The 17,152-nt window shown below is 37.2% G+C and overlaps 1 protein-coding gene across 2 annotated transcripts; it reads left to right on the forward strand.

Moving 5' to 3' along the window:
* Positions 1–492: 492 nt before the first annotated feature.
* Positions 493–15,570, forward strand: LOC107824526 (transcription initiation factor TFIID subunit 2). 2 transcript variants are annotated; one of them, XM_016651315.2, is made up of 25 exons: positions 493–782; positions 1,314–1,644; positions 2,964–3,125; positions 3,207–3,273; positions 4,641–4,840; positions 4,973–5,126; positions 5,397–5,481; positions 5,558–5,649; positions 6,023–6,148; positions 6,238–6,291; positions 7,949–8,017; positions 8,316–8,413; positions 8,513–8,860; positions 8,971–9,058; positions 9,180–9,305; positions 9,439–9,495; positions 10,630–10,709; positions 10,796–10,838; positions 11,969–12,055; positions 12,143–12,232; positions 12,552–12,610; positions 12,690–12,780; positions 12,856–13,021; positions 13,168–13,351; positions 13,821–15,570. In XM_016651315.2, the coding sequence occupies exons 2-25, from the start codon at positions 1,613–1,615 to the stop codon at positions 15,418–15,420; spliced, it is 4,158 nt and encodes a 1,385-aa protein (XP_016506801.1). In that variant the 5' UTR covers positions 493–782; positions 1,314–1,612; the 3' UTR covers positions 15,421–15,570. The 2 variants fall into 2 exon arrangements, with proteins under 2 accessions (XP_016506801.1, XP_016506800.1); XM_016651314.2 differs by having other exon boundaries at positions 2,980–3,125.
* The last annotated feature ends 1,582 nt before the right edge of the window (positions 15,571–17,152 follow it).

The raw sequence follows: 17,152 nt of genomic DNA on the forward strand, positions 1-17,152 counted from the left end.
TTCATCTTGTTTTGTACAGTTGACTATTGAGTTTGATTATCAATAAAATAAAATAAAAAATAAATCTATATTGATTCAAAATAAAATTTCATTTAATCTTAAATCCGAATCTTCCTATTAACGCTTTAAGATCATTTTACTATTAACCAGAACAAGAATAATTAAATTAATTTCATTATCAAACTAATACTACTTCATAGCACATAAATAGGGGAGGAATAAATTCTTTTGGTTACTTTATATTTTTTGGAAGAATTTAGAACTAAAGTTTCAATTTGGGTTGAGTGTAAAATAAAGTAGAATCACTTGAGTCAATGCTCCCGGGCACCACCACAGATATCGCCACCACAGATTTCCTCAATTTTCTGAAATAAATCAAATCTAACCGTTAAATAATAAAGTCACCGACACGCGGACGGTCAGGATATAAAATTGCAATCTAGGGCACGATCCGACCAAGTAGATCCCAAACACAGAGACCCTCTCCTCTCCAATTTCAGCTCTATAAATTACCCCCCTCGACTCCCTCTACACCTTCGCTGAGACTTGCGAGTTGCAAGCTTACACTTTTTCCAATTATTTTCTTCTTCTAGTGTTCGTGTTGTACTCTTGTCTTTACTGTGAGTGAAGAAAGCAATACAATACATATATGCGTGTTCAAAAATGGCAAAGGCTCGTAATAAGGGGAAGAACGAAGAGCAGAAAGGGGATAATTCTGAAGCAGTGATTCGTCATCAGAAGCTATGTCTTTCTATCGACATGGACAAACGGCGAATCTACGGGTGTTTTTTTCTTTTCTTTTTTACCCACCAAGATTTTCCATTTTCTCGGTTTTACTCTACAAATTCCCGTCTGCTATTCTACTAATTTCAAGAAACCTGTGAACATCAAGATTTTTTAGAGATAAATTACATTCTCACTCAGTAAAATTTCAAGAAAACTGGGAATATCCACTCTTCTTGAAACTTACGATGTTCAAACTGTTTCGCACCGTGTAAATTTCAAGAATTATAAATTTTAGAAAACCTACAAGGTTTAGACCGTACAGTTGAGATTATGTTCTTCATCTGATTCATTATAGAGATTCCATGTTTTTTTTGGACAGTCAAATTTACCTCTTTAAAAATTTGAAATTTAAAAAATCTCTTTTGGTTATATTTTTTTCTCAAGTACAACTAATGGGATTCAATTGAACCCATTTCCTTCAAGCTAGCTCTGCCCCTTGACCCTTGGTATTAGGATTGTTATTAGACTGAGTTATGTAAACCCTGGACATTAATGCTAACTTGGGTGTTAACTTTTTGGCTTTTCAGTTACACAGAACTTGATATAGTTCCACCAGAAAATGGAATTTTGGGCTTGCACGCGGATAATTTGGTAATAGACAGTGTTACAGTTGATGGGGAGCCTACAGAATTTGAAGTTTTCCCGCACTATTTACCCTTGGAGAATGGGGATAGATGGTGCTCTGTATCATCAACTACTTCAGCTGCTGATGCCGCGGGTTCAGTGTACTTATCATCTCTAGATAGAGAATTGGTACCAAATTTGCTGATAATGTGCAGAAAATCCACGAAGGATGAGATTGAAAAACAGGAAGTGCATTTAGAGAATGGGGAGGACTCTTCAGCTGAAAACAATCAGGTTTTTGCATATTTATTTTAGTTTTTTTGGTTCACTGCACAGGCTTTAAGTGCTGCTGACTATGTTTTGGGTTCACTGCACGAAATGTGATTTCAGATTTTTTCGGCTCACCCACAATATCATAACTTTAGTCACATTGTCCTTATATAAAAAAAACTTAAGTCACATCATTCTCGCATGAGTTGGCTTGAAATGTAAAATCTTGGTTCACTCATGAATTTAACTTTCCTCCAGCAAAAAATGATGTGTTGCCACCAGTGTTTTAAAAGGCGTGGGCGTAAGGCGAGGCGCTTTATATATGCCTGAGCGAGGCGTAAGCCCCGAGGCACGGGGCGTAAGCCCCATAGTTATTTAATTTTTAATATTTTATAAAATAATATAATTAAGTAAATATTTATAAACAGTTAAAATTGCATAAAAATGAAGAAAACTATATATATATATATTATATATATATATATATATATATATATATATATATATGTGCTTCATCCCCACAAAAAACTAGTCAAAACAATCTATTATACACTACTTAGAAGCTCAAGTAACTTGAGTCGAAAAGAATAAAGTTTTCTACCTGGAGGAACAAAAAGGATGACTAACCTTCAATTTGAACTTTGAACTTGCTGTATGAAGGAGAATGAAGTTCTCTTTGTATTTGTAAAAAATAAATTGAATATTCGTTGCTTTTGGGAGATATTAGCAGATTAGCAGATAAGATAAAGAATTGGGAAAGACCATGAATTGGGGCTTCAATCAATAAAAAAGGTATTACTTTTAAATTTAATACATTTCAGTTCCTTTTTAAAACTTTTGAGTAATTACCAAGCTGCATTTTGAAAATTTGGGTATTATATGAAGGACTTATTCAACAAATTTTGTTTTAATTTAAAAAACTCTCTGGGGCTTACGCCTCACTAAAAAAACTCGCCTCAAACGCCATCGTACGCCCCGAATTGCTGGGCGTACACCTCTTGAGACTTTCGCCCCACACCATCGCCCCGGGTCGTTTTTGGTGCGCCTCGCCCCGAAAACGCCTTTTAAAACACTGGTTGCCACCTAAGTATATTTCTCTAAAATTTAAGGACCATAATTAGCCCAAAGGTTGTAAAGTGACACGTCTCCACCATATGATACTCAAAAGGAAATATTGTCTCAAAATTTAAAGGCCCTAGTCAGATTTGAAATGCGATATAATTGAAGAAATTTTTTCTATCTGGATACTTTAATTTATAGGGAGATTTTCTGTCTTATAACTTTGATCAGATTTCCTATAGGATATTTAAGTAATGAGGTTTACACTTCTGTGACTTATGTAGGTTATGTTGGATGCAGAATGTGAAAAAGGTCCGTATTGATTATTGGGTAGAGAAGGCTGAAACTGGAATCCATTTTGATGGTGATGTTTTACATACTGACAACCAAATTCGGCGTGCACGATGTTGGTTCCCCTGCATGGACGACAATTTACAATGTTGCTGGTAAGATGCAAGACTTGTGAAACTTATGGATGCTGTTTGAATTTAGGTTTACTATATTCATTATTGTTGCTTTTTCTGCAGCTACGATTTGGAATTTACAGTGGCCAGTAATCTTGTGGCTGTTAGTACTGGAACCTTACTTTATCAGGTGGGTGGATACATTACATCTCTTCTTCTGAGCTAGTCCATTGAGGTGAAAATCACGGTGAGGAAGTGGTTCTAGTGGAGTGAGGATTTGTGATCCTTAAAGTTCCACCATGCTTTACCTTTATGATGACAAGAATGAGTATTAGTTGGTTAGTTGATGAAAGAGCTATATTTATGATTTTTAAGTATCTGCTTTTTTTTTTTCTTGACAAATATATTCTTGATAAATATTTAGTGAAATGCTAATTCCTGTATCTTTGGCTATGATCTTTCATTGTGAAATAGTAACATCTAAGGCTTCTTCTAGCTGTTTCTGGAAACGTTCCGTGCCTAGGAGCAGTTGTTTTAGTTTCTGGTTCCTTTGTGAGGAGTGAGAACCCAAAAAGTTGAACCAAAAGAGTAAAAGATGGTGCCTCTCAGAATATTGTTGTTTCATTGCTAATTTTCTTTTAGTAAAAGTGTAAAACTATGGTTTGTTAGCTAGTGAGGTTGTATACAACAGATCAATTTATACGAAGTTTCATGTCTGCATGAATTTTCAATTGGAAAGAAGGGACAGCCTCCAGGGTAAAAATGGTGCTTAAAATTCTTTGCAAAATAAGTTCTTGGCACGATTCAGCATAAAACTTCAGTAAAAGGTTGCGAAAAGTAAGTAGATGTTACAACTTACAACCGTAGTTCTTGAAGATTGCTTTGCTGCTGGCCCTTCTTATGCAGTTCTCATGCCTTGTGTTGTGCTAGCTGTGATTTTCTTCTTGCCTGAATGCAATTAGAGGCTCCTCAGTGAACAAATGTTGTCAAACTGCTAGGTCTTTTCTTTATCTGAAGTTTTCTGGGGGCTGGTCATGGCGTAAGAGTAACTCTTTCACCCCTTCTATACCCTTTTTTTCCTCTGAAGGTATTTTTTGTTGATGGATTTTGAATCTATGAACAAGTAGGTTTTTGTTTTTAATGGTGGTACTAAAGAGGGATATGTGAAAAAGAGGGAGGCATGATCATTTTTTCTACTTTTTTCAGCTTAAATCATCCTTTCTAGAATAACTTTGAATTCATTTGTGTCTTGTTGTAATGCGCTTCATAGTCACAAGGAGTTAAATATAGTTACTTTTGTTGGGGAATGACCAATTTTTCCTTCATGTTGCAGTTTGACATTGGTTTTCAAATAAAAAGAAATTGTGAGTTTGCTGTTTATCAATCTGTATCAAGTTTTTGCTGGATGCACTTTGCCCATATAGTGAAACCAATATGCTCCGAATTATGTCCTTTGGCTGCTTCATTTTTCCCCGCAGTGTGTTGTCTATAGATGTATGACCAAATCTAGGGAGTTGATGTCTAACTTAATTTTACTTTTTTCTTTTTCCTGGTCAGATCTGGACCGAGGATGTTCCTGCTCGTAAAACATACGTCTACAGATTAAGTACTCCTGTTAGTGCTCGATGGATATCCTTGGCAGTCGCACCATTTGAAATTCTTCCCGACCACAATATCAGTCAGCTCTCGCATATTTGTCTCTCTGCTGACTCAGCAAAGCTGCGGCATACTGGGGGATTTTTTCACAGTGCTTTTAGGTATGTAATATCACCTCATTGAAACATCTTTACTTGGGCTTCTTTTCACTTTACTCTCCCCGTCCAACCTCCCTCTTACTCATATTCAATCAGTGGACCTCAAAGAATTTTTTTTCGTTTGTTTTTGAACAGCTACTATGAAGACTACCTTTCTGCGTCATTTCCATTTGCGTCATACAGTCAAGTTTTTATTTCTCCTGAGATGGCAATATCATCCTTGAGTTTAGGAGCCTCCTTGAGCATCTTCAGCTCTCAATTACTATTTGACGAGAAGGTCATTGATAAGGTATGCTTGTACACGTAAGAAATTTTGGATATTGATCTTCAAAATTGAAGGGAAAATCTAGTGAAAAGTCAAAAAGAAAAATATGCAGAAGTGACTTGTGCTTTTTACTCCAGTTCATGCTTGCCTATTATATTCTGGTTGCCCTTTTATTACTCCTCCCCAAAAGAATGTAGGTGGCATGCATTAACAATTGGTTATCAAGAAAATATCTTGGTCATTGTTTTTCCTTGTTTTTCTGTTTCTCTTGATTGGTTCAGATTTATTTAACAGACCATAGAGACAAGGATTAAACTTGCTTACGCCCTTGCAAGACAATGGTTTGGAGTATATATCACCCCAGAAGCGCCAAATGATGGTAAAGTGTTGGACATGCTGTTAACATGTGATAATAGAACTTCTGTATCTTAACTATGTGTTATTAATGTTCTCAGATTGGTTGTTGGATGGTCTTGCTGGTTTCTTGACTGATATATTCATCAAGAGATTCCTCGGAAATAATGAAGCACGCTATAGGAGATACAAGGTTTGCTTCTGTTTTACGGTCTTCATTAGCTAGCAACATGTCAATTTTTGCATTTTATTTGTAGCTCCACCAACATTTATAGATTGAAGCTTGTAGCTCCTGTAGGCTCATTATTTCACTATGGCTATTCTTATGACAAGGCAGAATAGGCACATGATAGAGTAAGAAGGAAGCTTTTAGGTTCATCAGTTGTGTTATTTGTGTTGATTTATTTATAATTCAAACCTAGTTTCTCTTGCAATACCTTATGTAAAATGTAGTTTGGTAATTTAAGTTCAAACTGCAGAAGCTTTATTCTGACTTATCTTCTCTCTCTTTCTGTGTGTGTGTATGTTTTTCCCTCTCTTGATCTTACTTCCTCCATGATTTGCAGGCTAATATTGCTGTTTGCAGAGCAGATGACAGTGGTGCAACTGCCTTAAGTGCCGTTGCTTCTTCAAAAAATTTGTATGGCACCCATTGTATTGGTTTCTTTGGCAAAATAAGATCTTGGAAGTCTGTGAGTGATATTTTGCCTTCCATTTTAGTTTAAAAAATATACTGTTACCTATCAGGTCTGATCTTGGAAGTCTGTATTTGTCTTAACAGGTTGCGATTCTCCAAATGTTAGAAAAGCAGATGGGACCTGAGTCATTTCGCAAGGTATGAGCCTTATAGCAACTATTATTCTCTGGTGCCACTTTCATTCTTGGAATAGACATCTTAGAATCTTATGGCTTTTAGGTGTAGATGCATTTTGTTAGAAATTATTTTGTTGGCTTCTCTACTTCATTTCTGAAAAATTAGTTTATCTGTAATATATAAGATATTTTAGTAAAACACATACACTTATGTATATCCTTACTGGCTGGAACAATGCTAAATCTCAGGTTCCCTCCACATACAGATGAAAAGTAAACCAACCATATTAGCTCATCAACTCGCCAAATAGGTGCTCAATAATATTTGCGTCAGAATAGAGTATGAGAAAAGAATGTCTTTCCTTATTTGATCGGTCAACCAGGTTTTCCATTGATTCATCTATGATTCTGAAGTTTCTTGTGTCTTAGTTAAAAATGAAATACTCCCAGTGTTCTAGACGTGCTTTATTTTAATCTCAAGGGAAAGAGATGTTTTGGGATAGGAAAAACAGATCTTATTAGACAAATTATTAGCTTGGGTTTGTGATAATTATAAAGTAAATATCCTTGTGACAATAGGACAACAAAACGCTATGTGAATTTTTTAAACTAAAATTATAAAGTGAATCATAGACCCTTGTGATCCGGCCCTTCCCCGGACCCTGCGCATAGCGGGAGCTTTAGTGCACCTGGCTGCCCTTTTTTATAATGCACAAGTCAAATTGGCTTCATGAAATCTGTGCCTAGTCAAATAATGTCACCTAAAGTAGGAAGGAGAGTATATGAACTTTGGTTGTTCTGCAGTTTCCCAGTAATTAGGAAATGATGCAATTTTATTTCCTAATTGCTTCATTGGGTAGCCTAAAGCATACCTATCTTTTCTATATACCATTGTATAAAAAAGAAAAGCATTCCCATCTTTTCTAAAAGAATGCTGGTTGCTTGGTTTGCTGATATTTCATTTGCTAGTCCTTAACTGATCTGAATGTGCATATATAGAATATGGATAGAAGAAAAGTTATTGACTGTGGATAGCTACAACACCACTTACATTCTCTCTCTCTCTCTCTCTCTCTCTCTCTCTCTCTCTCTCTCTCTCTCTCTCTCTCTCTTCCCCCCATCCCCCCATTCTTTGCCTCTCTTGTGAGAATGTCTTGTTTGCGTCCAAAAAAAAATGTAGCTCTAGGAATCAATACCATCTCCATTCACTAGGTATCCTTGTTGCCGCTACAATTCTGTTGGAATTCTTGCACAGGTTTTGTTGCTATAGTTGAATGCATGATGAATTCCTGAATCAGTCATGTTGAGGGCCACACAGTATTTTGTTTTCTTCTGTTCTGCGTTGGGGAATGTGATGTTTAAAGCTGAGTTAGGTGGTATTATGGTGCCTTTCCAGACACATACTCCCATGTTTGGTTGAAAAGGATATGCTAGGGATGCAAATATGTTTCAGGGTTGTTCCATATGTATTAGGCATGACTCTTTTGGAAATCTCTTATGCTGTTTAACAACAACAACCCAACCCAGTGTAATCCCACAAGTGGGATCTGGGGAGGGTAGGATGCTGTTTGGAAATCCCTTATGCTGTTTAAATCATAGAAAATTTTGTTATGGAAAGGCAGTTCTTTTTAATGTTTTAGCAGTATTTAATGACACTGATTATTTATCCTTATTTGCAGATTCTTCAGCAAATTGTTTCCCGGGCTCAGGATGCAAATCGATCATTGAGAACGCTTAGCACAAAAGAGGTGTTTTTCTATTTCAGCTCTTGAAGCCGTTTGGTACCGTTTCTCCCCTGTCTAACTAAGCAAAAAATGGACTAGCCTTTTAAATCATGCAATTTCCTGTATTGCGTATGAAGCATGCGCCTTCAGTATCTGCCAAAATGCACGCAGGACCAATTCAGTGATTTTTTGCCATATCGATATTATCTTCACTAGTTTTTTTGTTCTAGTAATGCTAATTAAGTGGATCACATTTGCATCTTCATCACCTTTTTGTGGTTGGTGTGGCTTTGCTTATCTGATTTTGCACTACAAATTACAGTTTCGGCACCTTGCCAACAAGGTTGGTAATCTTGAGCGCCCGTTTCTTAAAGAATTCTTTCCACGTTGGGTCGGATCATGTGGCTGTCCGGTGCTTAAGTATGTTTTCTCCTGCACGCCTCTGTGCTTAGTGCTTACTTTGTTTAGGCATTGAAATTATTTGACTGACGTCTGATTTGTTTTTGGTGCCTTAACAAGAATGGGATTCTCTTATAACAAAAGAAAGAATATGTTCGAATTAGCAATATTGAGGGAATGCACAGCTCGAGTTGACTCAAGTGCTTCTATGACTAATGGTAAGCCTGACTCTGAAAAGCAAGAAGGCGACGTAGGCTGGCCTGGCATGATGAGCATAAGGGTGCATGAGCTTGATGGCATGTATGATCATCCAATCCTGCCTATGACTGGAGAACCCTGGCAGCTGCTTGAAATTCAGTGTCATTCAAGACTTGCTGCAAAACGGTTTCAAAAACCTAAAAAGGGTTCTAAACCTGATGGCTCGGACGATAACGGTGACGTTGTGGCTAATGTAGATACACGTGCAACGTATGTTTGATGTACTTATGTCTTACATAATCTTTTCTTTAATCTTAGACAATATTTTATTTCTTCAGCATTTAATGTATCTGAAAGCTATTCTTACTGTGGATTTACAGCTCTGATTCCCCGTTGTTGTGGCTACGGGCAGATCCGGAATTGGAGTATCTTGCTGAAATTCATTTTAATCAACCGGTCCAGATGTGGGTAAGTTTTATCCTGTGTTATTCATGAAGTGCTGTTTGTAATTCAATATTCCCAGCTTCATTTTCATTTTCTTTGCTTAAAAAAAGTTAATCCTTATGATAACTTTCGGATTCTTCCAAAGATAAATCAATTGGAGAGGGACAGGGACGTGGTTGCTCAGGCACAGGCTATAGCAACATTAGAAGCATTACCACAACTTTCGTTTTCGGTTGTTAACGCTCTCAACAACTTCCTTAGTGACTCTAAGGTGTGCTTTCATCATTAGTCACTGCCAAACAGCTACATCTCTTCTCTCATCTTGTTTCCTAATGCTTTATGCTAAGCCTGGTGAAATCATTATTTACCTTCTATTTTGCTTTCTATACTTGGGGATGCCTAAGGCCTTTTGGAGGATTCGAATTGAAGCTGCGTTTGCTTTGGCCAGTACAGCATCCGAGGTATGCTAGGTCTTTTATTTCTTCTATTCAGACTAGTATTTTATTTTTTGCAAGTAGTTTCATCTGTTTAAGAAAGCATGTGGCATGCTTAATGTGTCCCATTTTTTCAGTACCCCCTCCTAGGCTCTGTGTTTATTGATGCTTCTGATTTTGTGTTGCTATTGGATTATAAGATCTCTATGTTCTCTCTACCTGCAAAACGTAATTGCTCCATTTGTTATGAAATGTGATAAATTATGTTTTCTGAATCATAATTTGAACGTTTTAGTGTCATCCAGCTGACTTGAGACTTCATTCAGATGATCTTGAATTCTGGTACATTTAGATGTCCTTGATATAGATCTCTTAATCAAGACGGGGAGTAACCACTACATCCTTTCCTTATGACGATTTTTTCCACATGGTAAACTCCACCTCTCAAAAGTCAAAATCCCCCTGCACTGGTGTCCAACAGTGGCACGTTCCTCTTTAGCTCCCTCGGTGATTCGAACCCCTTAACTTTTTGGTTGAAGGTCAGGAGTTCTTACCACTAGTATATCCCTTTGTTTTCATCCCTTCCTTGTGATCTAAAGAACTTGCAACTCATCTGTGAACCAAAAAGCTTTTGTCTTTGTCATGGTAGATTTTATATCCTTCTGGAGTTATTTGACATCTATGTTCATGCTCAATAGTTTCAATTTAAATGTCAACCATAGAGAAGGATTTCAATTGACACTAAATTATGGTGTTCAAATGACTTGAAGTTAGCTGTTATTTTGTGAATTGGAGTAACATGGTCGGTGAGGATTCATATAGCTGATCCCAACTTGTTTTGGGACTGAGGCATAGTAGTTGTTGATGTCTCACCGGCACATTAAAAGCTATTTATGAATCTCCTGGATACAGATGTAAGTTAGAGTTATTTTCCTTGTGTATGTCGTCGTCGTAGATTGTTAGTGATGTTGGTTGTGCCCTAATCCATGAGATGTGGATTCTTCTCTCTTTAATTGTGTTTTTCTTGTTCTTTGACAAGGCCAGATGTTTCTAAGGTAAAATGTTAATCTTGTATTTCCCTGATTTCTGGTTTATTCCTGATTTATTGAGATTATTGGTGTGCCTCCTTCAGATTAAACGGTATTTTAATTTCATGGTCAGGAAACCGATTGGGCTGGCTTGATTCATCTTATCACATTTTATAAAACTCGAAGATTTGATGCCAATATTGGACTCCCCAAGTGAGTGCTGCATATCTCTTTGCTGGCATCTTCACCAATTTTCTGAAATTTGGAATTCACATGCTTTTTTTTCCTTTCCTTTTTAGGCCAAATGACTTTCGTGATTTCCAGGAGTATTTTGTACTTGAGGTAATGCAATGAGGTAGGATGTGAATTATATGTACGCAGTTGTGAATCAATGGGCTGGTTATCTGAAATTAAACATCACCTGATTCCCCATCTTTTTGATTGCTGGGAGCTGGTTTGGAACGTTTTTTTCTTGTCTGCTTGCCTTCACTCTATGGGCATGCATAGGATTTCTCTCTTCAAGTTCATGTTCTTTGATTTCTATTACTATATCACACGTGGTGAGTGTCACATTGCTCATGCTTACTGTTCACTTACGATGTTTATACCCTGAGATAGCTACTCTTGTTGTACATTTGAAGTATCATCTGGATCTTCAGATCTGTGATCTACCGTTTGAAAACCTATTTTTGGATCCATTTCGTAATTTGGTCTTGTCGGCCCATTAATCAGAACTCCTGATCTTTTCTTGGTTCTCTCTTCCTTCCCGAACACAATTACTTGTAATTAAATTGCCGCAAATCAATGCGATTTGACTAATACCATGGGTTTCTTCCTTTTCTTTGGGTACCTTGATAGTTTTATTGATTTTGTTGGGGGAAAATTTTGTACACACTTGTATACGAGAAGCATACCAAAATGTAGGGAACTACAAAAAATATAGTTCACTCTACGGGACACACTTAATCGTCTTTGATAACAGGAAACTCGTGTTGCACTAAAGTTAATAAAGCCAAAAGACATGCCATAATCTGTAGAAAGTTGTATTCCATCACTTCAAAAGCTCTCATATTTCTTTTCTTTCAAAATTCTTACGTAAGTGGTATGGGGTTACATTCCAGGCTCTATATCTCATTTTTCCCCTTCCGAATGCAGCTATGCATCCGGTCCCCAGCGGACACAGCCTTTTCTGTGCAGTTTATTCACAATCATAAGGTTTTGTCAATCCCCTCGGTGTCAACTTGAATTCTGAAGTTGGTATCCGAGGGAGGTTTGGTTTGGGTGACACAGAAGGCTTAGGAAAACTTGCAATCCATAGGCTTGCCTAATTCTTCGCCAGCCAATATCATTACCGAGCTGGAAGATGCTCATATTGATGAATATAATTCAACTCTCTAAAGTGGCTTTTTATGCTTTGCGTGTTTTTTTTAAACTTTAATCGTTCTCTGTGCTGTTTGTTTCTTTTTATTCAGGCTATTCCACATGCTATAGCTATGGTTCGAGCAGCTGACCAGAAAAGCCCTAGGGAAGCTGTTGAATTTGTTCTACAACTTCTGAAGGTGGTCATTATAGTTGCTTGATTATACCGACTGTGCTAGTTCCAATATATATGCTTTTTACATATAAGTTGTTTTGACTTCATGCAGTACAACGACAACAGTGGGAACCCCTACTCTGATGTCTTTTGGCTCGCTGCGTTAGTCCAGTCCATTGGTGAACTTGAATTTGGACAGCAGGTATTCGTCACTTCCATGAATCCTGGCCATTCTGGCTGATTGATAGCCTGCATTTTTCTCCTTTATGCAGTTTTTTTATTTCTCTTATCCTTTACTCTTAAGTATTTAGTGATGGATTTTTGATTCTGCTGTGTTGATCATAAATCTGGTTGGAGTTTTTCTTTTTTTCTCTGTTCATTCACTTGTACCGCATTCAGTGATGTTTCCTGAATGCCGGTTATGTGGGGTTCTCAGGGACATTTTCTTCCCAAGTTAGCTTTCTTGTTACTCAGACAGAGACTGCCTTTTAGATCCTTGCTAACCTGTTTGCATATTGCAGAGTATTGTCTATTTGTCATCCCTTCTCAAGCGAGTCGATCGGCTCTTGCAATTTGATAGGTGCATTATTTTCTGAATTATTGGATAGGGAGAGCTAAGTACACTAGCTTTTGTCATTGATTTGAGAATGATGTAACAGGTTGATGCCAAGTTACAATGGTATTTTGACAATTAGCTGCATCCGATCTTTGACCCAAATTGGACTAAAGCTGTCAGAGTTTGTTCCTCTTGTAAGTGATTTCTCTTTCCTCTGCTATCCCCTCTAGGCTCTGGCATATATAAATTATCATCGTTGGTGGTTGCAGGATCGTGTCATTGAGCTTATTAATCCATTCCGGACTTCGAAAACACTGTGGAAAGTTCGGGTTGAAGCAAGCAGATCGCTTCTTGATCTTGAGTTCCAGGGCAAGGGCATTGATGCTGCCTTGACATTGTTTATTAGATATTTGGATGAAGAGCCAACTATAAGAGGTTCTGGGCAGTTATAATTTAGTTGGCCAAATCATTTTTTCCTGTTGATGAAATACAGCATAGTAATTTAGACTTGCCACATTAATTTCTGTTAACTTTGCTTGGATACAGGTGCAAAAAGTAAATAATTTCTGCTTTGATCACAGGTCAAGTGAAGTTAGGTGTGCATGCCATGCGTTTATGTCAGATAAGAAATGAATCTGATTCTGACAGTGATGTGAAGGGTGAAACTCTCGTTGCTTTACTGCGTCTCCTTGAGAGCCCAACCTCGTTTAACAATGTTATTCTTCGTCATTACTTGTTCTGCATCTTACAAGTCCTTGCTCGAAGGTGCTTATTCCATTATTACCTGTTTATTGTGATGGATTCTGGTACTTCAATCTGCTCTGCTATCTGCTGGAGATTGCAAGGAAGCTTGTTTTGCTTGCTCCCATTAGTTGTGGATTTTTGAATAAAGCGCCTTATATTCCTTTAAAACTTGCTTAGTGTCGAAAATCATTTGCCTGTGTGATTTACATGGTGATCCTCCTTTGTCACATACAACGATCTCCACACATGATATGCAAAAGTGAATTAGAACGAAATTTGTGTATCTCAACGCATAGCACAAACCGTGACGATACAATTAATAGAAAATTTGCCTTTTGTTTATTAGAGCATGCTTACTAAAATCAGAATCTGTTGCACGTTGAAGTATTTCCCTCTGTCTCTTCAATTTGGACCACTACCTTTTCTGCTATGCTGTTAGTTTAGCTGCTGATTTTTATTGTTTACTGTTTTAAAATTTAATTTCTTTCAGAGCGCCTACACTGTATGGAGTGCCAAGAGATGGAAGTTTGAGGATGGGGCACGCCGAAACTTGTAGCGAACTTAAGAAATTTTTCGCTGCTCTTGTCAAACAATCAAAACCTTCTGAACCTTCTCTGGAGAACCTTGAAGGTATACTTGATGATTCAGCCATTGCAGAAGCTCCTCAGGAAGCAAATGCTGTTCCGGGCGATGAAAATGCAAAAGCTGCTACTAGTTCTGTACCTGATGGTTTATTTGTACCAGAGGTCCGGAAAGAAGCAGATGATGCTCTATTGAGTAACGAAATTACAAACACTGCTACTGGTGCTATACCTGATAGTTTGGTTGTTACAGAGGTCCAGAACGAGGCAGATTCACTGAACCTCAGGCATGAAGGAATGCAGCCAGTGGGTGACCTCCCATTGTCTAGTTCTGCAGCTCCTTCTAGAGAAGAACCTATCTTACCTGATAGTAATGAGCAAACAAAGCCAATGGTGAGCCTGTTACATGAGACTGCAGTTATGTCCAAGGGACCCCCAGCAGCCGATATTCTTGAAAGTCATGATCAAGGGAAGCCAGTAATCAACCATGTACCAGATAGTTCAGGAATTGCTGAGCCTTCCAGAGAACCTGATACAGTTTCTGCAAGTCATGAAAGAAAGAAGCCGGTTTTCAAGATTAAAGTGAAAAAAACTGTGACATCCTCTCGAGCCAAGGATCATGAAAATGTAACGATGGACAAATCTCAAGATGGTTTTCGTGATGTTGACCGTGGGGCAAGCAGCTCAGTTTCTGTTGATGCACCTCAAAGAAATGTTGTTGAAATCTTGAGCAGTGGTAACCATTTTCCCGAGGATGTTAACTCTTGTCATGATGTTGGATCGCATGTTACTGCCAGCATTGGAAGTGTCAAAGTTGCAATCGAGGGTGAAGAGCTAACGAAGGAATTGCAATGCACCGCTGAGTCAAGCAAAGTTTCTCTGGTGCCACGACCTGATGATCACTTATCAACTGGTATCACGAGAGGTGACGATCCTGAGAATGAACCACATAAGTATGCAAGTTTACATTTGTTGACTATGCCTAACCTTCCAGTTCAGGGCAAAGTGAAGGAAAAGAAGAAAGACAGGGGAAAGAAACGAAAGCTGGAGGGGCGCAAAGATGACCTGGAGTACTTGGAACGGAAAAGGTTAAAGAAGGAGAAGAAACGGAAGGAGAAGGAGTTAGCAAAGCTCTTGCAAGACGAAACAAAGGCTTCAACATCCGTGGGGAATCAAAGAAAGAACAAGCAGCGAGATGCCAAAGCTGAGGCAATCAGGAATGATCATCATAAGGCAAGTTCAGTGGGGCAAGAAAATAGAAAAGATGAGGCTGAATTAAGACAGGTGATGAACGGTGTAGAAGCAAAGGCAACCTCTTCGGATTTGTATTGTAGGTATGCGGATACGGGGGCTAAAGGAGTAACTGTACAATTGAAACCAGGGGGGTCTAGCGGGGTGAAGTTAAACGTAGATAGAGGCGATACAAGTGTAAATGCTCCGCCTCCGCCACCTAGTTCTTCGCATAAACTTAAAATTAGGATTAAAAACCGAACGCTTGGAAAATCATGATTTTGTACAGTAATTTCCTTGTAGAAATAGGTTATTTTGTTCTCTTATCTGTTCAATTCAAGTGTAGTTTTTAGTGGTAGAGCCATAATGTATGAAATTTGCTTGTCTGGAGTCTCAACTGACATGTAATAAAACGTTATTTACTCTTTTTTTCTTTGTGACCTCTGATATGCCTCTGCCCAACGGGTAGGGTAAGGTTTGCGTACACACTACCCTCCTCAGACCCCACTTCGTGGGATTTTACTAGGTCGTTATTGTTGTTGTTGTTGTGATATGCCGCTGTGCTGGGGTAACTATCTTTTTATTGTTTAGACTGCCTCTAGTGGATATGTTGGATTAATTTAATTATATTATTTATTACTATTATTTAATCTATGTATAATATGTTGAATTAATCTGATTAATTTTTTTTTTACTTTTATTTTATTTGATGATGATATGAGTTAGCTTAGAAAAAGAAATAAGAAATTATATTATCGACCCTAACTTGTTTGGGTTGGCGTAACTGTTGTCTTTTAAATTAAAGTGTTTGCTAGGTCAGAAACTGTTTCCTTGAAGAACTTGATTAAATCATTTTCAAGTCTTTGATTTCTTTGAATAGCTGAAAATGTTTTTATAGGAAAATGTTTTCTGGCATAACTGACACTTGAAAGTGAAAAGATCTGTATTAAATCTTTTTCCTGTGTGGGATTATTCTGGATTTATTGTCGTCGTCGTTTAGAGTTTTATTTCTTTAAACCGTTGAAATGTTTTCCATTAAGAGAAAGAAATTGACAAATTTGAGGAAATTACTTTTAGCTATCACTTCATTAGTTCATTTCACTTACTTCTATTAACATTTACATGTTGTCAACGGTTACTGTTAAAAATATCCAAATCATTATCCTCATACCTTTAACCTTGTACTGTTATAATATGTCACCTGACTATATATCTAATCAAGCACCAAAAAAAGATTTAGTTAAGTAAGCCTTATAATCTAGCATGACCAAAGCAGTAGCAGACATTAGCACTTAAGTTAACATGTTAGGCTATCTATGCTGGCTAGCTTCTTCAATAATGGAAAAGTGTTTTCGCTATTTATTTGTAAAATAAGACACGTTGCTTATTATAATAAATATAACTTAATAATATAAATATCTTTTTATTGTCCAGGTATAGAAGTTAACATTTTTTAATTTCATTCATGTATACTCCCTGTTCACTTTTACTTGTCCACTATGAAATTTGCACACTTGCATAATTTACCATGATACCCATATTAATTGATGCATATTTTTAATGAGTTTGAGAAAATAATTTAAAATGAGTAATTAATACTGTGGGTATAACAGGAAAAAAAAAGTTATCTTCTCTTGATACGTTAAAAGTGACAAGTAAAACTGAAAATCTATTTTTAGAATATTGGACAAGTAAAAGTGAACGGAGAAAGTAGCAAAGTGTATTAGTTAAACCTATAATCAGCATGACTACTGTTAGTTTCGTATTTTAGATATGTAAACCAAGATGTTCTATTGTTTTGAATGTTGAAATTAGTTTTTCTAGTTGTCCTTTTTCCCTTCAAGCTCTTCTGACTATGCAGCCCGAGTTAATTTAACTAGAAATGGATAGTGCTTAGGAAGTGCTTTGGCCTAAGGTAGTACATATTAAGCATTAAAAAGAGAAAGATCAAAACAGTAATTAGGTACATAAGGAGCAGGTGTGCAGATATAGGAAAAATATCAAAACAGTG

The sequence above is a fragment of the Nicotiana tabacum genome, chromosome 4 (assembly GCF_000715075.1).
Source record: "Nicotiana tabacum cultivar K326 chromosome 4, ASM71507v2, whole genome shotgun sequence".
Classification (NCBI taxonomy): Eukaryota; Viridiplantae; Streptophyta; class Magnoliopsida; order Solanales; family Solanaceae; genus Nicotiana; species Nicotiana tabacum.